This window comes from Petromyzon marinus, chromosome 63 (genome assembly GCF_048934315.1).
Source record: "Petromyzon marinus isolate PM22_M1 ecotype Great Lakes invasive population chromosome 63, UKy_Petmar_22M1.pri1.0, whole genome shotgun sequence".
Lineage (NCBI taxonomy): Eukaryota > Metazoa > Chordata > Hyperoartia > Petromyzontiformes > Petromyzontidae > Petromyzon > Petromyzon marinus.
Window position 1 is genome coordinate 9,298,981 of NC_133729.1, and position 27,779 is coordinate 9,326,759.

Sequence of the window (27,779 nt, forward strand, 5' to 3'; positions counted from 1 at the left end):
ATTGTTATTAAACATTTTGATTCTAATGATTCTACCAGGGCTTTTCATTCTGTGGAATAAATATGTGATTGTTATAATTGTACTCTCCATTTTGCTTCATTCTACTACAAAGTTTCAATTATAATAATAGGGGTGTTCCCCTTTTTTCTGGCAACAAAACTGAAACCTTTTTACAAGGATTCATGTCACTGCATTAACCACATTACCTGCAGTCAAAATGCAAACAAAAAACATACTATGATAATATATGCATTGTCCTTGAAACTGATTGGTCAACACCAAGGGACGGCTTTCTTTTGAGCCTCGACCCAATTGGTGCTCGACCAGATGACGCCACAAGGCGTCACACAGCTCAAAGACAATGCCACTATCAAAGTAATGAGGGCTCGGGGGAAAAACCCCTATTATTATATTTTGGTACTGGCAAAGGAGGTCTAATGATAAAGTTTCAAGTATTTTTGTTATAGTTATAATTATAAGATAATTTCAATATAATATTCTGAACATCTGCAGTTTTAGTTAGACGTTGAATATTTTCAAGTGGATTTTATGCTAAATTTAAGCTTTTCAACGCCTCCTTTTTAATACGTGTTTTCTCCTACATCAGAGTGCAGCGCCACATTAAATACGCACTACAATGACAATAGTTTAAAGCGATGTGAAGCATGTTTTATATTTAAAATGGAAATATGTTTTTTTTGGGGGGGGGGGTAGAGCTTTGTGACGTCATATTTGAGGGGGGTTTGAGTTTTTGTGACGCCGTGTGACGAGGGGGGGGGGGGGTCAAAAATCGTCCAAAATCACGTGACGTAATTTATGGACGGCCCTTTAGCTAATGCCTCAACATTCAGATACCCTCAGCATGCCCTCACGTACACTCACCATACCCTCACCATACCCTCACGTACCCTCATATACCCTTACCATGCACTCACGTACCCTTACCATGCCCCTCATGTGCTCTCACCGTTGCTCACCCGTGTTCTCACCAAGTGTGGGTGTCCAGGCGTGAGTCGGGAGCTGGTGGGTGGCTGCCACGAACCTGGCAGTGGAGGGCTCTGCCGTGGGCCTCTGTCTGTGTGTCGCCTGAGCCGTGTCCACCCACGCTGAGACGAGAGAGGGTGAGTGGGGGTCGTGTAGTCGTGAGGGCGATTGGGAGCGGTGGCGCAACGGTTAGCGCGCTGCGCTTCGAACCCGGCGATCCAAATTCGATTCATGCTTACGGCCACCAACACCAATATCTGAATCTGTCCTGGGCCTCCCCTAGGTCGACTCAGCCTCAGATGAGTTCCTGGTGTGATGTGTAAACATCGTCACTGGGGAGACAAAGGTGGCGGGGCATGGTGCTGGCCTCCCACCCCCTTGTGTGCTGTGTCGGCCTTCATAGGTGCTCGCTAACAGCACTTAAGGCTATGCGGGGAATGTTCGTCTCAGATCAGCTCTATAGAGCCCCTCTAACAGGGTGTTTTGGCCAATTCTTCCAGGGCTGGTCAGGCGGCTTGGCAGAGGTGGGAGTACCCACACTTTACCCCACCGTTCGACTGTGGTTTATCCCATGATACTGCTGGAGGCAGGGTGGATCTAAGAAGCTTTCCCGTTTGCAACTGCCACGCCATGAGATTGATCAGACAACCTCTGGATTGCAAGTCAAGTGTGCTTGCCAACAACACCCAGAGCCGTCCCTAGGGTACTGCGAATCAAGCGACTGCCCCGGGCCCTGTGCTTTGGGGGGGGGGGGCACTTCTACGTCACGGTATCAGTTGCAATACTTCCGGTTTTGTTTGAAGGCGTTGGGGGGCCAACATAGAGTGATTTACCCCAGGCCCTGCACTCTGCTATGGCCGGCCCTGACTACAGCATCCTATTGTCATCGTTTTTCAGCTATCTCAAGCACTTTGAGTGAAGGCACTCTATAAATATGAATTATATTCGGTTGTACAACCTTTCATCGATAAATCCACATATTAAGTTAATTTGCGGTTATTTATGGGTTTTAAGCCAAGCAATTTACTAGGAAGCAAGAAAACCCCACAGATTAATGGAAAATATTTTTTAAATCTGGAAGAAAATCATTTTTAAACAGCACAAGCATCCAGGAATATCTACAGTTACAGTATGTAGGAGAAAATCTCGTAGTTTGTATAACTTCTTATCAGTAATAGCAATTCTAATGGTCTGCGTCACCGTCCCTATGAGTATAACTTTTTTTAAAGTAGAGTTACAATCAGTAGTAGGAAGTGTAACGTTGCTTATATTACATTATTTGGCGATGCATCACTAAGTGCATTATATTAATTAATCTTATTGACATGAGAATTCAGCCCAGGAAATCAGCACCAAGTGACTTATGCTCATTATAATCCTGTTGAAATGAGAATTGAACCGAGACATGCATCACTAAGTGGATTATGTAAAAAGAAATGTCAATCGTGTAACATTGTGATAATTTAATTTGTTATTAGGCCCCATAGTTTATAAGGTGCTGTTTCCCAGCAATATTCAATATAAGGTGTTGTCTCCTAGCTATATCCACTCTCCCTCTTGTGACTGGAAAAGGGCCGTTTTGCCAAGATATCACCTGTTATATATATTTTAACACAGTGTCATTGACAAACGTGTTGAATAATTCTGCATTAGATTCACCAGTAGATGGTAATTTCAGTGTTGTCGCAGTTAAATGCTTAAATATTGTGATTGCAATGGTTAATTGATATTCTGTCTGTTATTGTGCGCTACAAACCCAGCGTCTCGAGTTCGATTCCCGCTCATGGCTAACACCGATGATGATTATCTGAACTGGTCATAAACGCGGGGACTGGCTGTATCGCCAATTTTAAATGCAGATATAAATTTTGCTCCATGGTTGTTTTGTGCAGTCATTGGTGAGCTGAAACCATAAATTCGCTGCACGTGAAAACCCAGTTTCATTGCAGGGAGCCGAAACTCGGATTCCAGGCCAGCATCTGAGCAGTGCCAGCTCAGCACCGACCTCTGACCCGCCCGGCCACCCCTATGTTAAATATTTCTCCGAAGGCAGTGTTAACCATGCAGCTTCTCTCCGCTCCGCCCCCTCCCTCCTTCCCTCCTTGCGTGCACAGCGCACGTCTTTCCCTCTCTCTCTCTCTCTCTCACGCGCGCTGCCGGCGTTTACCGGCGCTGTCGCGATGAGCCAGCTACGCTACCGCAAGCCGCACAGGGAGCAGGGCAACGGGCGGCGGCACAACGATGACGTTCGGCACGGAGCGCCGCCGACCGGAACGGACAAACGAGGTGAGGACCCCTTCGTCGAGAGCGAAACCCGGGAGAGGCTTGACGGAGAGACGAGAGGCGGTAGCGCGGCTCAAACCACTGAGCGCAACCGTGGGGGCCGGCTATGGCAAAGTGCCAACAGCCCCGTCCGTTGCCCGTAATATTTCCTTTTATATCGGCGGACGTCGGGAGTACTTCTAACGCCCGGCAAGGGTAAATGTACTCCTGACGTGGTTTCTAAATGGCGTCTGAGAAATGGTCGTTTTGAGACTGTCCTAGCCTCTGCGGATGGCGAGGGCGAATTAAAAATTCCACCGCTCTGGGATTAGAGGCTCCTTTGTGAGGCTTTGTCACCATGGGGACTTTGAAGACAAAGTGAGTGTCAGCCCTCGCGCTATGCGCCGCCAGCGCAGGACTTTTGTCCGGAGGGGGCCGTCTCGTTGCATGATGCGCTGCGAGCGTGAGGCCCTGTGAAATCTCCGGCCCCACTCTGTGCATGCGTACGTGTGTATGTAAGTGTGTACGCGAGTGAGTGTGAGAGTGCTGTTGGCCACCCACCACCCCGTGTGCTGTGTCGGCCTTCATAGGTGCTCGCTTACAGCACTTGCCCCAACAATATGTTAAATCTATACGGGGGATCTTTGCCTTTGTGTGTAGGAGTGATTGTATCGTAGTTAGCACCATTAACGATTATCTGAACCGGTCCTAGGCCTCCCCTCGGTCGACTCAGCCTCAGATCAATACCTGATGCGGTGTATTACCATTGCGGCCAGGCCGACAAATGTGGCTGGGCATGGTGCTGGCCACCCACTCCCTCGTGTACCATGCCGGCCTGCATAGGTACTCGCTAACAGTTCTTGTACCTACAGTCTGTTAAGATTATACAGGGGATCCTTTATCATGAATAATCCACTCTGATGCTAACCCAGTGACCCAAGTGTGAAACACGCTCGCAGATAATATCGGTGATTAACTTTTGAACCATTCCTGGGCCTCCCCTAGGTCGACTCAAATGAGTACCTGATATTGTATATAAATATTACCGCTGGGGAGACAAAGGCCCGATGGCTGTGGTGCTGGCCACCCACATCACTTGTGCCATGCTGGACTTAATAGGTGCTCATTAACAGTACTTGACCCAATGGTCTGTTAAGGCTACACGGGGGATCTTTGTTGTATTTCCCCACCCAGATGGGGCGATGGTGTCGAAAAAGCGGACGCTGGGGCTAGTACTCGGCTGCCTGGTGGGAATCGCTTCAGGGCTGTGCCATGCCAAGTACCTGGACACGCTGCACGAGAATGAGCTCTGGTTCTCCAACATTCAGGTTGGTGCACTTACAATTACTCACCCTGCTTGATTTCATGACTGTTGGCAATCGAGTCCAGGAATGGTCCAGTTCAAGCACAAGGTCAGCTCTAGGATCCGGGTTCGTGTCCCCACATTCCATAAGCTATGAGGCTACGTTGGCTCACCTCCCCCCAAATCGCACCTCCAATTAGCACGGTTAGCTATGTACGGTGGGAAAGAAGTTCAACATACGTACATACAAATGGTTGTGGCGTCACAGCGTGAGAGTCTCACTTCGGCATTGAACCCACGAGCTCGCGACACGTAGCCCCTTTTGAAAGTGAGCCATGTGGCGTGGTGTAAGTGCCACCCGGCCTGGTGAGAGTTCGCTTGGCCTGGTGAGGCTGCCGTGTGATTTGAGGCCAAGAGCACTCTCCCGCTTTGTGAACGTGACATGAGCATGCCGCATAGGTGATAGGTCGCACCCAGTTAGGGTTTCAGGGTAATGCAGGCTCTCGGACCCAGCCCAGTGCCAGCAGCAAACCAGTACGGGTTCTCACTGACCATGCCATCTCAGATCATCTCTTGAGAACCCCTCTCTTCCACGTTGGCCATACGTTTTTTAAAGAGGTGGGTGGGGAGTCCCCACATTTCACCCCACTGGCCATGCAAATGGTACAGCACCCTTGCACAAGCTGCGCCGCACGATGTCCTGGGGCTCACGGAGGTTTCCCTGCAGGAGGTGGAGCGTGAAATCTCGTTCAGGACAGAATGCGGCCTCTACTACTCCTACTACAAGCAGCTGCTGCAGGCGCCCTCCTTCCTGCAAGGTGAGACAGTGGCCTGGCGAGTGATGTGGCCAAAACCACCCCCGGTGAGCTCGTCCACATTGCAGAAGCTAAGCGGATGGAGCCTAGTTGGAAGCAGGATGAATGAACACTCCTGCAAAGTGGTTAGGAACTGGCAGTGCTGAGTATATGTACATTAGCTGTGTCTATTTAAAAACATCACCTGTCCCTCTATCTCTCTCTGTGGGTCAGTCTGGCTGTATGTATGTATAGCTCAACGAAGTGACTTATCAAGTGGAAATGTATAGCAGCCAAATACTCTAAACTCGTGATGTTGATTCTAAATGTGGAGTCAAAAACTGGAGGACTTGGAGAAAAATCCACATGACCACAGGGATTACATGCAAACTCCAAATATACAGGCGTCAGGGTTGGGGTCGAACCCACAACCTCCTGCATGCCAGGTGAGCTAGTTAACATCTCGTGACCGTGGCACCCCAGATGTGAAATGCGCGCATGGTTTCACTTGTAACCGGTGAACGCCTCTGCTTCCCTTCTATCAGCTTTAGCATCACTCTCCATGGCAGCTGCCTTATTTCATCCAATGATGGGGAATGTGTTTTTTTAAGCGCTCGGCATGAGATTTCGAGAAACGTTGAACTTTAGGCTGAGCCTACCTTATGACTGAAACCAAGGGACTGTGAAACTATGATCGGGATCAAAGCCATGATCTCCAGCATACCAGGCGAGGTAGGTAACATCTACCACCATGGCACCCAATCGCGTGCGGTGGGATGATCGTGCGCCGTGGCCGTGGCTGCTGCTGCTGTTGTTGCCAGGCATTCGTGAGCTGGTCTACGACAATCGCACTGAGTCGCTTCGGACCATCAATCTCCTGCAGCGCATGAACATCTACCAGGAGGTCATCATGGGCCTCCTGTACTGCGCCCTTCCCCTCCAGGTGAGACCTAGGACCAAGTCAACAAAATCAGCTCGTCCGATCTCACAAGCTAAGCAGTGGTTTAGGTTGCTGTTGTGGGCAGCAGATGGCATTTCAGCGAAAAATCCATTGTTGTAATGTACATCTATGCTCCCCGCCTTCACCAACGCGTACTGCCAGCATGGTGAAGTACGGTTAAATAACCCCATGGTGTGGGGAGGCCCTCGTCCGGCGATGATGTCCGAATGTTGCACTAAGCTAATTGAGTGAAAAAAATTGTACCAACTGGAGCAGTAAGAGAATGTGAACGTATACAAGCGAGACGATGAAACAGAACGAGATCAGTTTCGATTCTTGCATAAGATTTTGACCCCGAACCGCGACAAATCATCAAATCACCGGGCGTGGGAAACATCGTAACGGCGTGTGCTCACACATAGCCTACAAACGCCAAACTCGTGCGTCCGTTTACACACGCGCTCTTACAAGTCAAAAACCCAAACAAAATGGACGCTCCCTTTAATGACCTGGCTTGCCGGCTTGTTTCAGTTTATTCCAGCTCGCTATTGGCTGTTCACCGGTGTGGTGATGAGTTTATTGGACTTTTCTTGTGTACAAAGACAAAGGAAAAGATACCCCGTGTAGCCTTAACAGACTATTGGGGCAAGTGCTATTAGCGAGCACCTATGAAAGCCGGCATGGCACACGAGTGGGTGGGTGGTCAGCACCACGCCCAACCACACTTGTCCCCCAAGTGGCAATGTTAACACACCGCACCAGGTACTCATTTGAGGCTGAGTCGACCTACAGTATGTATGTTGAACATCTTTCCCACTGTACATAGCCAACCGTGCTAATAGGAGGTGCAGGGAAAGGACAACAAACTAAACACAAAAGCAGTTATAAAGAAATGAGTTTTAAATCTATATTTAAAAGTGCATAGCTCCAGTGACTTCCTAATATCGGAAGAAAGAGTGTTCCAGAGGGCCACAGAAACGCATTTGAAAGCGCGAGATGCAGTGACCGTCTTTGTTTGATGGTGAGCCAAAAGCCGCTGCTGTGAGGATGACCGGACCTAGACAAAGCCACACACACCTTGCACGTGCGTCCATTTACACACGTATTCGTACAGTCATCATTGCCACGACCTTACCGGTCCGTCCTTGAGCTCTACTGTGTTGTTCTGCTACCGCCCCCCATCCCTCCCCCCCCTGCAGGGTTGGATTGAGCCCGTCTATTTCTACATCCACGCGGTGTTCCAACTACAAGGCCTCTACGTGGTGGCGCTGCACGTCACCGCCTGGTTGCTCAGCGGCACGTGGTTGGCGGGCCTTCTGGCCGCCACGTGGTTCACCGTCAACAGGTGAGGGAACGATTCCCCTTCAGCGTGCGTTCAGGCCGTGCCAGCCGAATGTTGTTTGTCTTCACCAAGAAGAAGCTTCTCAAGAGCGTGGAGTGAAACTTCGGACCTTGTGGTGAACATATGCGTGGTACAACCCCTGGAAACACCGTTGGGAGAGCGATCGCAGCGCGACCGTGAAAACCCTCCACGGTCGATGAGAGTTATTGTAAATGGGCCAGCTACGTAAGTGACCGAGGTGGAGGCTCAGAGGGTGAAGCACTGAGCCAGTAATGCTGGGAGCCTAAGTGCGAATCCAGTCATCCGCCTGTGAGTATCTGGTTCAATCACAGGCAGCCGCTACACTTGAGCAGATTCATACCTGTGGCTGCCATCCACCTTTGACTGACCTTTTACACTTCATGCCATATACTTTAACTGTTAACAATTTTTTTTATTTTCCCAGATAAGGCTCACTGAGCAACGTAGCTCTTTTTCAGAAGTGACCTGGCTATAAATGATAGCTCAACGAAGTGGTTTATCACGTGGAGATTTATAACTTCAGCCCAATACTCTAAAAGCATGTTTCTAAATGTGGAGTGAAAAATCGGGGGACCCGGAGAAAAATCAACGTGGCCACGCAGAGAGGCATACAAACTGCACATATACAGGTGTCAGGGTCGGGATCGAACCCACGACTTCCTGTATACCAGGCGAGGTAGTTGATAACTCGCCACTGTGGCACCTTAACTCGCCACTGTGAGTTGCTAAGGTGGCTTATATTGTATCAGATCACCGAGCCAGTAATACTGAGAGCCTGGTTTCGATCCCAAGTTTAAGCCACCGATGATTAAAACAGCTTCTCAAGTGTAGTGAGTTGATGTTTCCAGCAAAGTCACCAATGACCGCACACATTTAAGTTTTGTCCTGCACTTAATTTGGCTAAAACCCAACCTTTGGGAACAAAAAGTATTGTTTTTTTGGTTCGGCCACTTGGTCGTTTTATGCCAAAATTCTTGCCATTAACCCTCGACTACCCAACATGTTTTTCACGTTTGCGAAGATATGTTATACATGCCAATGCTTTGATTACATTCTAACCAATAAAGCTCCTCACCGGTGATGAATACATTGGCCACACGTGTGAACGATATCTTTGAAAGTGTGACAACCTTGTCGCGTGGCGGAAGGGTTAATAACAATAATTTTTGCATAAATCTAAGACCACGTGGCCTAACCAAAAAACAAACGTGGATCAACATTACACACCGGTGAGAAATAATAAGGCCATGGCACTAATACTGCGTGGCGGGGCGGACGGTGGTGGCTCATCTCCCACAGGCTGGACACGACCAGGGCGGAGTTCACCGTCTCCCTTCGCGAGAACTGGGCCCTGCCGTTCCTCGCCTGCCAGGTGGCCGCCGTCACCTGCTATCTGCGGCCCAACCTCAAGCTCCGGCAGGAGGTAAAGTACGGCCACCGCACCACCCTGAGCGGACGGTAGGCCTGTGGCGATATGCACCCTCGTGTGGAATGTTGACGTCCTGCAACGTGATTGTTGGACACTATGATTGGAAGGAAACTTTCGGAATAGTATTTTAATAAACGCGTGTGTAATGGTTTACATTTAATTGGTTGTTCTTGTGAGATCATTATTCACTGTGCTATGCACCTGATGACAATAGTTTAATTCCCACTCACAGCCATTGAGTACTTTGTGCGATAACATCAGCACTGGGGAGACAAATGTGGTCAGGCATGGTGCTGGCCTCCCACCACTTCGTGTGCTGCACCGACTTTAAGACGTGCTCGCTGAAAGCACTTTCCCCAACAGTCTGTTAAAGGTTACACGGCGGATGTTTGTCTTTGTGCGCGTGTGTGGTTAGCGCGCTTTGCTACAAACCCGGCGACCGGAGTTTGATTCCCGCTCATAGGCACCAACACCGGTGATGATTTTTTTAAACTGTCTTGGGCCTCCCCTAGGTCGACTCAGCCTTAAATGGGTACCTGGAGTAGTGCGTGCATACGTGCGTATGTGTGTACGTGCTTGTGTGTGGGCGTGGTGCTGGCCACCCACCCCCTCGTGCACCGTGCTGTCCTTCATAGGTGCTCGCTTTTGGCTTACCATCGAACAAAGATCGTAGTCACTGCACCGTGTGCTTTCAGATCAGCTTTTGTGGCCATCTGGAACGCTCTTCTGATATTAAGAAGCCACTGGAGCTATGCACTTTAGAACTGCTTTTTGTGTTTAGTTTGTTGTCCTTCCCCCCGCAGCTTCGATTAATTAGCACGGTTGGCTACGTACGGTGCCAAAGAAGTTCAACATACACACAAAGACAAAGATCGCCTGTATAGCCTTAATAACTGTTGGGACAAGTGCTCTTAGCGAGCACGTATGAAGGCCGGCATGGCACACGAGGCGGTGGGTGGCCAGCACCACGCCCGCCTGCCTTTATAACCCCAGTGGCGATGTTTACGCGCTGGTTCTACATACTGTACATATATGCATGCTAACAGCACTTTCCTCAACAGTCTATTGAGGCTGTAAGGGGGATCTTTGTTTTTGTCTTTGTGTGCCCAGAGGCCGGTGCTCGCTGCAGTGTGGCTCAGCACCTTCGTCTTTAGCCTTGCGTGGCAGTTCAACCAGTTTGTGCTGCTCATACAGGCGCTGGCACTCTATGGTCTACGCTGCCTGCAGCTCGCGCCCGCACGCAAGGCACGTGAAACCACCCTTCGCACATCATCACCATCATCATCACCGTTATCGTCAGCATCGTCACCATCATCATCATGGATAGCCATCGAACAATGGTGGCAAATGCATAGCGCACTTTCAGATGCGCTTTTGCGGCCGTCTGGAACACTCTTCCTTCCGACGTCATGAAGCCACTGGGGCTCAGCACTTTCAAATCATCTTAGATTAAAAACTCATTTCTTTAGAACTGCTTTTCATGTTTAGTTTGTTGTCCTTCCCCCACACCTTATATTAGCACGATTGGCTACGTACGGTGTGAAAGAAGTTCAACGTACATACGTATATCATCACCATTATCGTTATCGTCATCATCGTCACCATCGTCATGGACGTCGTCTTCATCACCATTTTTAGCATCACTGTCATCTTCGTCATCATCACATTATCGTAATTATTATTGTCACCACCGTCGTCATAATGGACATCATCATTGTCATCATAGTTATCCTCATCATAATCGTCATTACCATCATCATCACCATGGTCATCATGGTCATTGTCATCATCATCATCGTTATCACCTTCACCATCATCATTATCACCTCCATAACCGATCCTAGCGGTCGAGTTTGCTTTGTTCTTGCTGTATTGTTTAAATAAAAAGGAAGACGAATCATGCATATGCATGGATTCTGTGACGTATTCCAACATCATCTTCAGCTATGGTATAAGGGGGAGTGAAACTCTGGGATGTGGGAAGTGAAACTCGCTGACCGATACGTGTGTGTGTGTGTCTCTTCATAGGTGATCACTAACAGCATTTGCTCTTAAAGTCTGAGAAGGCTATGCGGGGGATATTTGTCTTTGTGTCTAGGGAGCGGTAGTGCAGTGGTTCGCGCCCTATCTTATAAACACAGCGACGCGAGCTCACGACCAACACCAGTGATGATTATCTGAACCGGTCCTGGGCCTCCTCCCCTAAGTCAACTCAGCCTAAAATGAGAGACAAAGGCGGACGGGTGTGGTGCCAGCCACCGACCCCCTCATGTGCCGTGCCGGCCTTCGTTGGTGCTGCTCACTAACAGCACTTGCCCGAAAAGTCTGTTAAGGCTATATGGGGCGTTTTTGCATTTGTGTGTAAGTGCGCGTGGTGTAGACGAATTTATAGTGGGGAGCAGAGGTGGAGCGGTTAGTGTGCTACAATTGCAGCATCCTGCGTGCAATTGATTATCTACCCCAGGAAGGCCTCGCTCGCCGAGTCTCAAGCCTCGTCAGGGGGGTGCTGCTGCATCGGGGGATGACCTTCGTCTTTGTCCGTGCGCCGGGGTACAGGTCGACTGGGTGCTTGCAGGCCAGACGGTGTCCATGCTGCTCGTGTGCCTGCTACAGTTCCTCAATCCCATGATCCTTGGTTCACTCACACTCAGCTTCCTGCTGGCCACATTCCTGGCGAGGCGACTGCAGGTAACAAACAATCGGCTGACCATTAACTTCCTTTGTATCCAAGTGCTGCGGTTTTACAGCTTCGGCTGCGTATGTACGTATGTTAAACTTATTTCGCACCGTACGTAGAGCAACTGTGGTACTCGGAGGTGCAGGAGAAGGACAACAAAGCAAACACAATAAGCCGTTCTAAATAAATTAATTTTCAAATCTAGGTGATTTAAAAGTGCACAGGTCCACTGGCTTCCTAACATCGGAAGGAAGAGCATTGTTTTATTTTTTAAAGCGCCACGTTCAAACTCACGGAGGTTAGAATACTATTTATTATTTGAACTCACCAAGGTTAGAATACTATTTATTATTTGAACCTTGGGGTACGTATGTACGTTGAACTTCTTTCGTAGACAATTGTGCTAATCCAACTGTGCTAATCGGAGATGCCAACCGTGCTAATCGGAGGTGCCAGCCGTGCTAATCGGAGGTGCCAATCGTGCTAATCGGAGGTGCTATATGATAGCAAAATGACTCCCCCCCCACCCCAGCCCCCCTGGGATCAGAACACTGTAAAGTGTTTGTGCGTCTTGCGACCTTGTTCACATTGTCTTGTGTCTATATGTAGGTAGAAGACTAAGTGGCTAACTCCCAACATGATAACAACTCTCAGCTAAACTGGCTGGGGGGGCTGTTAACTACCACAGCCAGCGGTGTTCAAATAATACCGCAGGGGTCAAAATACTCTCGTGGCCTTGTGGTGACATGGCCAAGCGGTCGCGTTTATGCCGTTTGTTGCAAGAGTTGAGGGTTCGAACGCGGCGGCCGTCTTGATTGATACAGCAGGTCTATTATGCGTGGAATACGCGTCGCCTGCTTCACATTGGATGTTAAAGACTCCGTGATGTCATTCACAAGAGTAGTCCATTGTGTGTTGGCACTGTGGTCCAAATTTGTCGAATTTGAAAATGATACCACAGCTTATCAAATTGTAATCTACGTAACAATCATACCCCCAACTTCGGAAACTTGGCAGGAACCCTCCTGCAAAAAAATCATGAGCCTCAAGTGAGACTTTCCCCGTGTACACGAGTGAAATAAATAAAGAACTATTACTGCCAATTTGCAGCCGGACCTGGAAATGGGCGGGTTCTGGCGACGGATCTCCTGCCTCGCCCTTCACCTGCTCATCGTCACCTCTCTCACCTTGGCCATCAACTTTGGTGCCAAGGTACGACGGGCAGGGCCGGGTTAGCGCAAAACCTTCACGGGCCGCTGCCTGGGGCATCCGATTCTGTGATCCTCTAGAATCTGAATACAAATCCATGCCAAGACGCTGTACAGAAACTGCGTGACATGCCCACCATCTTCTTCTGCTTATATTCTTCCGTACGGCTGCTGACATAGACGCAGAACAACAACTACAATTTCACATTCAAGTGGTCCAGCCAGATATCTGCTTCGAGAGTAGGGGAGTTTTTCGCCGTGATGTCTCCTTCGTATTTGCGGATCGGCGCTTTGTGTCGCTAGACGTTGTACGGTCTGTTCTGGATATCCACAGTCGCACACTACTCCTGGATATTTTTTTTATTTTCCATTTGTGCATCAGGTATCCGCATCTACTGCCATGGTTTGTGCGGTGGATGCGGTTTAAGGTGTACCATGACCATACATGCGCACCATGTAGACAGTGATATATATATACTAGAGAAGATGCAGTTGGTTATAGGCAGAAAAGAAGGGGGAGTTCTTGAGTCTTAAACAGGGGCAGGGAGTAGACAGCACGGATGGCTGGGGGAGGGCATTCCACATTGGGCAGCAGAGGAGAAACATGAGGAGAATCAGCAGAAGGAGAAGTTTCTTTTCCAAGTAAAGTCCAATGAATTGTACAACTCCTCTTCAAGAAGCAAACTTCCCATCGAGCGGAGATTCCCCAAAAACGAATTGTTCCTCACACATAGGAATGGATATTTGTGAATACTGGTTTCCCTTCTGAATATTTGTAACCCCGGATGTAACACACTAATATTTTTTTGCGTTTAAGTCAGTGTCCATTCATTTTTAACTAAAGCCTAAATCTTAAAGCCACTTCCCACTGGCGCCACGGTGGCGAGATGTTAGCTACCTCTCCTAGTGTACAGGAGGTTGTCGGTTATTTCCCGACCTTGACACGCGCTGTATATTTGGAGTTTGCGTGTTTCTCTCTCCGTGGTTGTGTGGATTTTTCTCCAGGTCCTCCGGTTATTCCCCTCCACATTTAGAAACATGCGTTTAGAGAATGTTTTGTTATACCTTTCCACGTGATAAGCCACTTCGTTGAGCTATCACTTGTGGCCAGGTCGCTTCTGAAAAAGAGCTATATAGCTCAGTGGGCTTTACCTGATGAAATAAAATAAAAATTAGTTTAGTTTATTTGCTGTGAATAAGTTACTCAGATTGCTTTTAGCATAGGTTTATTGTTTCATACCTTCTGATCTGTCCTTTGTCCGAACCAATGTAGTGTCACCCAACCCTGATTGCAGGACTCTTGAGAGATGGCGACCGCTACGACCAGTGATTAAGACGAACTACAAAGTGGACGGAATATGCCTGAGAGCCAGAGCGATGACATCAAGTCACGTGCAGGAACTAGATCAAGTTTAAAGATTTATTGCGTTTAACTAATCGCTAACTCAATAGACCATGATATTGTCTATTTTGCAAGAGCGACCTGGGTCACCGAGAGGGATTGTTGAATCACGAGATCATGAGAGATTGTGACGACTATGTGTAGGCCTTCATCTAGCAGTGGATGTTTATATATACTACATTAAGGCCCACTGAGCTGTATAGCTCTTTTTCAGAAGTGACCTGGCTATCACAAATTATAGCTCAACGAAGTGGCTCAGCATGTGGACATTTATACAGCCACATACTCTAAACGCAAGTTGATTTTAAGTATGGAGGGAAAAACGGGAGGACCCGGAGAAAAATCCATGCAACCACGGGGAGAACATACAAATTCCACATATACATGCGCCAAGGTCGGGATAGAACCCACGACCTCTTGTACACCAGGCGAGGTGGTTAACATCTCACCACCGTGTGTGCCCGGCTCACAGGTGCTGTTGCAGCTGCAGTCAGATGAGCACATCTTCAAGTTCCTCAAGGCCAAGTTCGGTCTGGGTAACACCAGGTAACGCAGAGTGCACTTTTCATATTCCTGAGATAAGAACACATAGGTACCCATGCAACTTTGCCTGTGTGTGTGTGCCAGATCTAGCTCGTGGCCAACACCACTGACGATCATATGAACCGATTCTGGGCCTCGCCTAGGTCGACTCAGCTTCAGTTTGTTTAGGCTGTACGGGTGATCACCGTCTTTTTACATGTGGTGCACCTGCCAGTGATCTCGGTTACTAAACCAACGTTCGTCAGTCCCATAACCTCTTTCCAAAAAACCTTCAACACTCTACGTAGCCTCGAAGTGCATCGATCTTGGCACACGCACTGTGATTAGCACCTCCGATTAGCAAGGTTGGCTACGTACATTGCAAAAGAAGTTCACCATACATACGTACCGCCACTTAGCGGCAAGTGACGTTGATAGCGACTCCACCACCGCACGTGCCGTGCCGCCCTTAATAGACGCTCACGAACAGCACTTGCTCCAACAGTCTGTCAAAGCTGAGCGCGGGGGATCTTTGTGCGTGTCCACAGGGACTTTGATGCGAAGCTTTACCTGTGCGAGGATGCGTTTGGCTGGCTCCCGCCCGACACGTTCGTCCGCCTGTCCCGCACCGCCGTGTTCCCCGTCTACATGCTGGCACTCGCCGTCTGCGGGATTGGCGCCAGCGCCGCCGTCTTCAGAAAGCTCAGGTGCCCGCGACGGCCACGACAGTCGCTCTCGGGTGTGGGTAGGGTTCACGTGGCTGGGGCTGCTCTCCCCCCCCTTGCATTTCTATATCTAGATTGCGCACGTGCCTGGTTAGCGCGCTGCCCTACGAACATAGCGACCCGCGTTCGATTCCCGCTTATGGCCACCAACACCGGTGACGATTTTCTGAACCGGTCCTGGGCCTCCTCTAGGTCAACTCAGCCTCAAATGAGTACCTGGTGCAGTGTGTAAACTTAGCCACTGGCGTTACAAAGGTGTTTGGACGTGGTGCTGGCCACCCACCCCCTCTTGTACCGTGCTGGCCTTCATAGGTGCTGCTCGCTTTTGGCTCATCAAACAAAGACAGTCACCCCATCGCGTACTTTCAGATGCGATTTTGCGGCCGTCTGGAACGCTCTTCCTTCCGATATGAAGAAGCCACTGCAGTTATGCACTTTTAATTCTAAATTTAAAACTCATTTCTTTAGTACGAATTTTCGTGTTTAGTTTGTTGTCCACCTCCGATTGGCATGGTTGGCTATGTGCAGTGCGAGAGAAGTTCAACATACATATGCAGTGTCCTCCTCGGTGTGTGTGGCACACACACTCAGTCGGAGACGAGGTAGTTGCAGGAGGCACCTTCTCTCTCTCTTTATTTCTATTGCACCAACTTCAGCCTCCTCTCTCGACCACGTTGCCGTACAGCCCGGTCTAGACACAACCCTGACCGCGTTGCGCCGACGGCGTCGACCGAGACAGCCAACTACTGTCCGGCCGTGCAATTATCGGACGAAGGCGGCGGAGACGGCAGCGACGACGAGACGAGTCCAGTCCCAGAACCGGCAGCCCGGAGCTCTCCGCTGCTTTTATCCTCCTCGGCGCGGCCTGGCTCCGCCCTGGCCGCAACTCCCTTCTCCAACCCACTAGCGGGTCCCAGGGGCCTCCCGATGAGGTCTTCCGTGATCCTTGCCCCAGTTCCTCCGCCCTGCCGGCACACACACCCATGTTTATGCTCGACGGCGTGAGTGCGCTAACGGTCCACCGCGGTTGCCGCTGCAGGACAGCAGTCGGCGCTGTGTCACTACACATAGAGTACAGTAAACCCTGCTCTCTATCCGCAAGGGTTACGTTCTTGAAAACGCTCGCGGATACAGGAACCTCATTCCAATGTGAAAAATTAGGTTACGTATCTGGTAGGAGTGAATTTGGGGGAGTAAATTATTAATATTTAATAACAATGATAACTTTTGATTTAAAGGCTTTCGTGACTGCAGTAATTCGTATTCTTAGCTCTTTTGGTAAAGTCACGTTGAAGGGAAACAATAAAATAATAAAATATATAAAACAATAAAAATTCTCACGACGTTTCGACCATAACACAAACGGTCGTCATCAGGTGTGTCGGTTTGCATAAATTTATTTATTTTTAAACGGTGTATTTATTTATTTATAAAAACCGTCAGCGCCACGCGCAGCGATTTGGCAGTTTATTTAGAAGGACGAGTCCATCTATGTTCTGAAAAGAGGAGGGGGAGACGAAAAATTAATGTATGCTGTCTGAAAGCCACTGTAAGCGTGAACAATCAATTAAGACCTGAAATGGTTAATAAAATCTTTCTTTATAAATAAATAAACCGTTTTAAAATAAATTAATTAATGCAAACCGACACACCTGATGACGACCGTTTGTGTTATGGTCGAAACGTCGTGAGAATTTTTATTGTTTTATATATTTTATTATTTTATTGTTTCCCTTCAACGTGACTTTACCGAAAGAGCTAAGAATAACAATGATAACATTAAACAATTAAATAATTGTGAAGAACAATGTCCCTTTGAATTACCTTTGATGACGATGGAGGTGGTGGTGATGGTGATGAATTCAGGAGGATGACTCCTCGGGAGATGTGGGCGTTTGATAACAATACACAGTTATCATTTTAGCAATCTGGGGAGCGCTTACCGCAACGCTTTCCCTGATTAGCATTCGCCTTCTTTTTAATGGACTTCAAAGTCGACTCGTTTATATCAAAACGTATAAACGAGTCGACTGTAAGTGAAAATGCACATTTGCGAGTGCAGAGCGGGATTATTACCAGACTTGAGGACTAAGCGGGCAGCCGAGGGGCCGTGCCCAATTTTCGCAGGCAGTCTCAAATGCAGTAACATTCTGCACGCACCTCCCCGGTCTCGTGGTCTGTAGGCACGTAGACGGGTCGCGAACACCGGGGTGCGGCCGGTCGTGAACAGGGAATGGGTATACATTTTAGTAGCTCATTATGCGAAACCCTCGAATGTCGCGCATAGCGGGGGTTCACTGTCCGTACGGTTCGTCTGAATCCTCGTGTGGTGCTGCGCGCAGAGGGCCTGGCGGCGACGAGATGCGCACGGCGACGGGCGCGAGGGACGTGTTCCTCCGTCCCGACCTCCTCTACAACCTGGCGCACACGCTGCTCTTCTTCCTGCTGGCGCTCTCCACCATGCGGTCCGACGACGAAGAGAGGCAACGGGGACACGGGCGTGCGCACGCGAGCCGCGTTTATTAGGGCGAGAGTGATGCCGTTCCACCATTGCTTTTTTGATACGTTTAGGCGGCCGTGGGAAAGCAGGCCCTAGCCGTAGCCGGGCCGTTTCGAGCACGGCTCAATCCCGCTGCCACCGACTATCTGAGTTGATTGGGCAAAAGCATTAACTGGGCGGTGACAGTTGTGTGTACGTATGTTGAACTTCTTGCGTGCTGTACGTAGCCAACCGTGCTAATCGGAGGTGCGGAGGAAGGACAACAAATATACCAGATACATTCTTTCACAATGATCACAATTAGCCATGACCAGGGGTTGGCAACCAACGGAACATAAATTCGATATTTCAAGGGCTCAATGCACCTCAGTAACGTCACGAAGCAGTCCTTAATGAGCTGCATGTGGCTGTGGAGCCGCAGATTGCCAACCCCTGGCCATGACCAATCTACTGCTGGATGAAGGCACCCCCTCCCCCACCACCACTAAGCCATCGTCATCTCTCGCGGTCCTGCGACGGCGCCTGCTGTGATTTAACGAGGCAGACGCTGTGCCCGCCGCAGGATGAAGTACCTGTGGACGTCGCACATGTGCGTCTTCGCGGCGTTCGCCGTGAGCGACACTGGACTTTGGGCGGCGACTGCGCAGGCACTGGGGAAAGCGCCCGAGAAGGTGCCCAGTTCTAACAACAACAACACAGCACACCCGACATTCGCCACAAAGTGGCGGTGACCTCACGGCGCCTGTGCCAGGCCACGTTTACTTTGAGGCCTCGTGAAGTGTCGAAGGCTCGCTGACAGGTCACGGGACAAACCCAGGTGCCATGGGTTAACTGAGATGACTGGCAGATGCACCAGCCGTGCCCCCTACTGTGCCAACTTTCTGCATTTTAGCCGCCCAGTTCTCACACACGCACGTGTACAAAGACAAAGATCTCCCATGTAGCCGACACAAGTTTCTGAGGCAAGTGCTGTTAACGAGCACCTATGAAAGCTGGTACGGCTTGCAAGACGGTTGGTGTGGAGAACACCATGCCAGGCTTCCTTTGTCTCCCCAGTGCTGATGTTTACACAACGTACAAGATGTATGTACGTTGAACTTCTTTCGCACCGTACGTAGCCAACCGCGCTAATCAGAGGTGAGGGTATGTGTCTAACCGTCGACTCTTCTGTGTCCCGGAGCAGCTGAGCAAAGCGCGATACGTGGTGCCCGCCCTACTGCTGCTCTACACACTTGTGCAGGTGGGTTCATCCTCACAGCAGTGGCGACTTTTGGATAACTGTCGAACAAAGATGGTCACCGCATTGCGCGCTTTGAGACGCGCTTCCGCGGTCATCTGAAATGCCCTCCCTTCTGATATTAGGAAGCCGCTAGAGCTATGTACTTTTAATAATAATACTTTCATTTTATATCGCATCGTTCATGTCAACAGCATCCCACAATGCTGTACATATTCTTGGTTCTTTCGGTAAAGTCATGTAGAAGGGAAACAATAAAATAATAAAAATATAAAACAATAAAATTCTCACGACGTTTCGACTGCAACACAAGCAATCATCATCAGGTGTGAAAACCACAGCAAGAAAAATTTGAAAAAAGTGGCGTTTTTTTCTTAACGTTATCACCACGGAGAGCGATTTGGCAGTTATTCAGATGGACGAGTCCATCTATGTTCGGAAAAGAGGAGGGGGGAGACGAAAAGAATGGATGTGGTCTGAAAGCCACCGTAAGCGTGAACAATCATTTAAGACCCGAAATGGTTTGTCAAATCCTTCCAATGATTGCTAAGCCAGAATCCATCTTCTCGGTTGAAATTGTCTCTGTGTTTGTATATGTGGATAGCCTCATGAACGAATCTCTCATGGTAGCCAGATGGCTTGCAGATAACCTCTGTCTTGGAGAAGGCAATGTCATGTGAGCCTACTGAATTATAACAGTGATCTGTCACGGCCGAGGTGTTGGTCCTACCGTGTTTTAGGTCTGCTTTGTGTTCACGGATGCGGTCCGAGACATGTCGTTTGGTTTCTCCAATGTAACTACTACGTGACTTAACCGAAATAACCAAGAATATGAATCCCTGCAGTCACGAAAGCTTTAAATAAAAATGTAATGCTGTACATCTTTTAAATCTGAATTGAAAACTCATTCCTTCAGAACTTATTTTTGTGTTTAGTTTGTTGTCCTTCCCCCGCACCTCCGACGAGCATGGTTGGCTAGGTACGGTGCGAAAGAAGTCCAACATACGTACGTAGATGATCAATCCAGTGAAATTGCAACAATGAGCTCTGTCGGGCCGGTGACGTCACGGGCAGTGTGTTTATTGTTGGAACGTAAACGAAGAAAAATTGTTCTGCATATAAAATAAATCAATGAAAGCCACACGAACGAGCTGAGCCGGGCGTAGCCGACTTGTGCCTGTGATCTGGCACTCTTGAAGGCGTAAGGGTTACTGGATCGCATTTGGATTAAAATTATTTTAGTTTTATTAGTATATATTTTTGTTGTTTGTTTACCTTTCCTAGACTTTGCACTCCTATCGTGTTTTTGTACTGTTTGTTGTAACATTCTGACCCCGTGCCCCTACTGTACATCTGTAAAAAAATAGCTTTATAGCTCATCGGATTCATCCTGTGTATGCACATCTGAGTCAGAATACATACAAGGATGGGGCTTCTTTTGTGGGCGACTCGAATTGTCGATTTTCATCGGCAAATCTCCCCCCCCCCCCCCCGACTGTGCGAGTGCAGGCGGCGCCCAGGATAAGGAGGGAGATGGGGGAGCTGCGAGAGTTCTACGACCCTGACACCGTGGACCTCATGAACTGGATTAAGTGAGTGGGAAGCTGGGAAGCTTTGTTATGTTGACACCCTTGACATTGTCGCAAATGAGATATTTCATCTGAATGGATTGTCGAAGTCAAAACGTTTAATAATTCATTAACTTATGAATGCCACACAATCATCGGAATGGTGACATTACTGGTTCAGAGCTGCGTCACCCCATCGATTTAGTCGTATCTTTTACTTAACCAGGATACAACATCAATCGATTGAAACACATCAAACAGCATCACCTCTCTTGCCAGGGCGATTTGGCTTTCATCAAGAACAATAAACGAGCGAATGATTCATGCATGTGTGTGGGGAGCGGTGGCGCAGTGGTTAGCACACTGCACTATGAACCCGGCGGCGACCTGAGCTCGCATTCCCGGCCACGGCTAACATCAGTTGCGAGTTCGGTTCCATTTCACGACCAAAAACATTGATGAATATCTGAACCGGTCTTGGGCTTTCCCTAGGTCAACTCAGCATTAAATGAGTAACCGGTGCGGTATGTAAACAGCAGCACTGGGGTAATAACGGCTGCCGGGCACAGTGTCAACCACCCGCTGTGTCGGAATTCATAGGCGCCTGCTAGGAAGACTTTCCTTAACAATCGTGTCCAAGGCTATGCGGGGACTCTTTGTCTTTGGTGCGTGTGGGCACCAGGCAGGCCACACCCCCGGACGCAGTGTTTGCAGGCACCATGCAGCTGATGGCCGGCGTGAAGCTGTGCACGGGACGGGTGCTCACCAACCACCCGCACTACGAGGACAAGACGCTGCGGGAGAGGACGCTACAGGTACGCGAAGACCCTCCTCTCGCCTCCTTTCACCGCGCCCCCCCCCCCCCGTCCTGTCCCGTGAGGTCGTGGGTGGATGACCGCAACGTGGGACGGAGCGGACTACATCGGCTCTTGTGTGGCCGTGAGATGGATCGTGGCGATTACATCCAGAAGTCGTCGGAGGATCGTCGGAGATGGGCGAAAGCATTGGGAGGCCTTCATCCAGCAGTCGAGAGACAGTGGCTCTCGTGCGCTATCGCCAGTGACCCCCCCCCTGGCCCTCCCCCAACCATGCACCTGACCCAACTGGTGGGCGGCAGTCAGAGTCATCACCCTGCTTCATGATTTTTGTCCGCTCGGCCATCGTTTAGAGTCATTTGGCTGCTCTAAATGTCCACGTGATGATAAGCCACTTTCATTGAGCTATCATTTTTGACCAAGTAGATTGGAAAAAAGAGATATATAGCTCAGTGGGCCTTACCTGGTAAAATCAAACAAAAAATTCGTATTTTGATTTAAAGCTTTCGTGAATGCAGTAATTCATATTCTTAGTTTTTTCGGTAAAGTCACGTTGAAGAGAAACAACAAAATAACAAAATATATATAAAACAATAAAAAATTCTCACGACGTTTCGACCATAACTCAAACGGTCATTATATATATTTTGTTATTTTGTTGTTTCTCTTCAACGTGACTTTACCGAAAAAACTAAGAATATGAATAAAAAATTCGTAGTTTAGTTTAGACAAACTAATTTGGAAAGAATATTTGCGCAACTACTTCTGTTCACGAAATGAACGTGCTCATTGAACTACAGGGAGGGGCGGTGGGAATGTGAAACGATTGACAAATCAGACGCCGGTGGGGTGGAGCCATTGAGCAGAACCAGAGAATACAAATTTACTCATTCCCACCCACCGGCTCGCCTACTTGTCCTGCTTGAGCCCAACAGAAATCCTGTTAACCGTCAGGTGTGTGCCCAGGTGTGTGACGGTTTATATTTCTTGATTTGTACCGGAGATGGCTTGCTGCTGGACATAAAACTTTACATTAAAACTAAGAGGCAAACAACCGTACACAAACGGATACACGAAGGAAAAATGTGTTCTCAGACGAGCCCTTAAAACCTCGATTGATGGAGTGTCCCTAATGCCTTCCACAAACGAGGTGCCTGACTCCTGAGCGCTCTGTCACCCATTGAAGTCCACTCTCTGCTCCGCTATTTCGCATCCTCGACGCCCACGGGAAAGGAGTTTTGCAACATGTGCCATCGCCCCCAGCGCATCGACCAACGGCCGTTGTCGTCCTTCGTTTGCGACCGTGGTCAAGGTGTACCAGGTGTACGCGCGGAGGTCTCCCGCGGAGGTGCACGCGATGCTGCTCTCGCTGGGCGCCCACTACGTCGTGCTGGAGGACAGCGTGTGCTACGAGCGGCGGCACGGGCGCGGCTGCCGCTTGCGCGACCTGCTGGACGTCGCCAACGGCCAGGTGCGCGTGTGCCAGCCGCCCGCTCACGCCGGTGCCGTGCCGGTGCCGTGCCGGTGCCATGCCGGTGCCATGCCGGTGCCGTGCCCGCGTCACACCTGTGCCGCATCCATGCCACACTGGTTCTACACCGGTGCCACGCTGGTGCCACAACCGGTGCCGCCCTCCCGTCCTGCGTACCCACACACACAGAGGCAAACATCCCCCCTATAATCTTAACAGATTTTGGGGCAAGTGCTGTTAGCGAGCACCTATGAAGGCCAACATGCCACACGAGTGGGTGAGTGGCTGGCTTTGCCTTCCCAGTGGTGATGTTTTCACACTGCATCAAGTACTCATTTGAGGCAGAGTCGACCTAGGGGTGGCCCAGAACTGGTTTAGATAATTGTCACCGGTGTTGACCGTGAGCGGGAATCGAACTTGGGTCATCGACTTCGTAGCGCAGCACGCTAACCACTCCACTACCGCTCACCCTCACGAACTTGTACTAGCACGCACACTAACAGGCACGCACTAACATCCAGACGTATTCACTAACACTGACATGCATGCGCTCACTCGCATAGTGTCCAGGCTGAAACACCGATTTGACCCCAAGGTCTCAGCTACCTCTACACTGCATCATTAAAAATTGTGTCAAACTAAATGTCAAAGACAGTTATTTTTATTACACTTGTTTACCCGACAGCCCCTCCCTGAACGTCAAGATCTGTTTTTTCAAGAGGGTCCTGCCGAATAGTGGTGGGTGATGATTTCTGGGTATAATCCCAATTGAGTAATTCGTGAGTCATTTTTTTAAGTTCAACATTGCCCGAAGTCTCATGCTGAGCAGTTACAAAAAACATTTCCCATCATTGGATCAAGTAAGATGAGCACGGTTGGCTATGTACGGTGCAAAAGAAGTTCAACATACATAGATTGGCTTTTAATTAGGATGCTTTTATTACATGTTTATTACACTTTTAGTTCATTATAATGTGATGTTATTTTTGTTATGTATTATTCTTATTGTTTACAGTGTGTCGGTCCCTACATTTAGTCCTGTAAAGCACTTTGTATTGCATTCTTCGCACGAATTGTGCTATGTAAATATTTTTTTATTTGCTCTGATATATACAACTGTCACTGGCCAGTTAACGCTTTGGCCCAGCCAGCCCAGATAGTCACCGGAAGTGTAATCTGTGGCGGGGCGGGGGGCCTGGGTGACCGTGCAGGTGATGGAGGGAGAAGGCCCCAATGACGCTGATCTCACCGCGCCGACGCACGGCCGCTTCTGCCACGAGATCAAGGCACAGTCGCCGGCCTTTGCACGCCAATTCCGCGCCGTCTTCTCCAACAACACCTTCCACGTCTACCGGATTCTGCACCCTGCGACGCCGGGGCCAGACCAACCGGACTCCGTGGACCCGCGAGCCAAGCAACCGGACGAAAGTGGAGCTCGTACAGATCGCGTCGAGAGCCCGACGAGGACTCCCGGTTAACCACAAATTCATGCCAGACCCCATTCGACCATTTAACTGTTAAAGCAGGCCTGAGTGCGACACAGTTAAACCATTTAATCGTCCTGTGCCTGTTAAACGGTTTAACCGTGCTCGTTCAATGATTGATTAACCGTGCCGGACCCGCTGATCTGTTTAACCCTACTGGACCCGTTGATCTGTTTAGCCGTGCCGGACCGAGTCTTAGGAAGTGGCAGCCGCGGTTATGGTTGTTAAATACACCGGTGGCCGTGTCCCGCTGGGTATTTGTCCTGCTGGAGTTTTGTTTCTTTAGGCACGGAGGGAGGTGGTGGTGGGGACGGAGGGAGGGAGCGTCTGGCTCTTGCAACACCGTCACCGCGTGAGTCTGCAGGGGAAGTTGGGAACGTGACTGGTTTATGATGCAGTGTACGTTTAAATAAGATTCCTCAGCTCACAGTTTAATGCATTTCCACAATTCGAGGTCCTGTCTTTTGTACGGTCCATCATGGCTCGTCTCTTGTCGTCGCATACATTCCACTTGAGGTAAGAGTTTATTGTTTTTTTGTTTGCCTTTTGTCAATGCACTGCTGGATGAAGGCTTTTCCACACCATACAGGTCATGTAGATTATACCTATATATAGGTTATACCTATATATCTATATATTATCATACTTTACCATGATGGTCAGTGTGTCATCGTGAAGGTGTGAATTATAGTAAAAAGTACTGTGAATGTATGTACTGTATGTTGAACTTCTTTCGCACTGTACATAGCCAACCGTGCAAATCGGAGGTGCGGAGGGAAGAACAACAAACTACACACAGAAAGCAGTTCTAAAGAAGTGAGTTTTCAATCTAGATTTAAAGGGGCATAGTTCCAAGTGGCTTCTTAATAATGGAAGAGCGTTCCAGACGGCCGCAGAAGTGCATCTGAAAGCGCGCAATGCGATGACCATCTTTGTTCGATGGTTAGCCAACAGCCGCTGCTGCGAGGATGACCACCGGAGTTTGCGTGATGATTGATCCTCCTTTACGAGATCAGCAAGGTATTGGTGGTTCATTTGTAGCAAGCACTTTGTAATGGGTGCGACCTTATGTAAAACAATACAAATTGCTATACTTCTTCCTACCGCATAGCCACTTTTTGCATGTAACTTGCATTAATTATGCAATTGAATTATTAAATGCACAAATCGATGCAGTAAGAGCATAAGAATCAATCGTAAATCGGGCTCCTTTTCAGACCTCCACCCTTAATCCCCCAAACCCTTCCGCTGTCTTAAAATTGGGACTCATCGACACCTCACAGAATTAGAATCTTTATTTATCCTGGAGAAATCCGATGAGCTATGAAGCTCTTTTCACATTTGTTCAGCAGTCGCAGGTGTCCCACCATCTGCACGAATGTCACGCGCAAACGCTACTGTCCATTTTCAGTGATGCTCGAGTTGTTAGCGATACACTGGATTTTGCATGTCAGCAGCCTGCTTACCATTCACGTGGTTGATATATTTTATTGTTGAATTGGCTGAAATGAAGTTCTGGGGATTGTGCCGACGTCAGGCAGATGAGCTGGCCGCCCAGAAGTGGCCACCATCGGATGTCACCTGTCAATATTTGGGCCAAGGTCAAGGCTTTAATAATGGCTCTTCGAATACACATGCAGAATTGTGACTTTCAGTGATGCCAATAAAGTCAGCGATTATCTGCTCATAATCAGAGCATTTAGGTGGCGCTTATCTTCCCGTTTGCTGCTCTGCACCAGTGGCGGAAATTCCACATTTCAAAGGCAGGGGTGAGTTTCATTCATAGGACACCACTGTTGACTTACCACCACAAAGTGGTATTAATTGTATCGACCCCATAAGGATGATGGTTTGAGTCAACCCCCAACCAGGATTTGAACTGGCAACCCGATTTCTAGCTGCTCGCCATAGTGACTAACGTAATCTAATTTTGTTCTAATGAAGGAAAGAAAGCTGAAATTTCGCACAAATGCACCTCCGAATATATTTCGCCATTCCAGAAGTTGATATCTCTCTTAGAGCAGCATCAGGCTAATGTCTATATTATTCTAAGCCTCGTGTTAAACGGTCCCATGACTTCACTTATAAGGCAGCCTCAACCTAAAGTTCAACCTTCCTCTAAGTCTCATGGCTGAGCGCTTACAAAAAAACATTACCCATCATTGGATGAAGGCAGCTGTCATGGAGTGTGACGCTAAAGCTGATAGAGGGGAAGCAAAGGTTATCACCGGTTACAAATGTAACCATGCACGCATTTCACATTTAGGGTGCCACGGTGGCGATATGTTAACTACCTCGCCTGGTATGAAGGTTGTGCGTTCAACCCCGACCCTGACGCCTGTATAATTGCATGTTCTCCCTGTGGTCGTGTGGATTTTTGTCTGGGTCCACCGGATTTTCTCTCCACATTTAAAAAAAAACATGCGTTTAGAGTATTTGGCTGCAATACATTTTCACGTGGTAAGCCACTTCGTTGATCTTTCATTATGGCCAGGTTGCTGTGCGCCTCACCTGATAAAATAATGTCTAATTTTAGATCATATCTGTATATGATTACAAAACCTCATCATTACAGAAAACTTGCTGCAAGCCAGAAAACATACTGTAGTTTCAACAACACGTAAAAATGTGCACTGAACGTGCAAAGGTTTGCGGCCGGTCTAGTGGTGGATCGGTCACACTTGCTCCATTGTCAATTGGTTTGGTGATACTGCTGCATTGGCAGCAGAGCGCAGGCACAGAAAACAACTCACATTTGTCAATAAGACTGGCCCTTAAGAGAAAGAGTATGTAATTGGTGACGCTTCAGGTAATGGTCCTTCAAAATAAATGGTTACTTGAGACAAGTTGATGACAACGTAGTTCTACAGGAACTGGTGTTTTTTGTACAATGTACGATGCGGAGTTTGTGTACATGCAGTACACGTGTTGTGTTGAGACGATATACACTTGATGTGAACCGTCAAACGAGGTCCATGATTATTTGGCAGTCGACTTAATCCCTAGGATCCAAGAGGAACTGAAAGTGCACTTCGAATTATATCTTCAAGTCATTGTTTTCATTGCACAAAGACAAAGATCCCCCGTATAGCCTT

The 27,779-nt window shown here is 48.6% G+C and overlaps 1 protein-coding gene across 1 annotated transcript; it reads left to right on the forward strand.

Annotated features, from left to right (window-relative positions):
- Window positions 1–993: 993 nt before the first annotated feature.
- DPY19L3 (dpy-19 like C-mannosyltransferase 3) lies at window positions 994–27,541 on the forward strand. The gene is made up of 19 exons (XM_032977329.2): window positions 994–1,121; window positions 3,099–3,270; window positions 4,441–4,574; window positions 5,277–5,367; window positions 6,165–6,286; window positions 7,483–7,628; window positions 8,946–9,069; window positions 10,186–10,320; window positions 11,632–11,763; window positions 12,863–12,964; window positions 14,835–14,908; window positions 15,433–15,591; window positions 17,952–18,074; window positions 18,672–18,780; window positions 19,293–19,349; window positions 20,856–20,938; window positions 21,597–21,729; window positions 23,042–23,200; window positions 24,412–27,541. Exons 2-19 carry the CDS (start codon window positions 3,165–3,167, stop codon window positions 24,676–24,678), a joined length of 2,256 nt encoding a protein of 751 aa, XP_032833220.2. The 5' UTR covers window positions 994–1,121; window positions 3,099–3,164; the 3' UTR covers window positions 24,679–27,541.
- The last annotated feature ends 238 nt before the right edge of the window (window positions 27,542–27,779 follow it).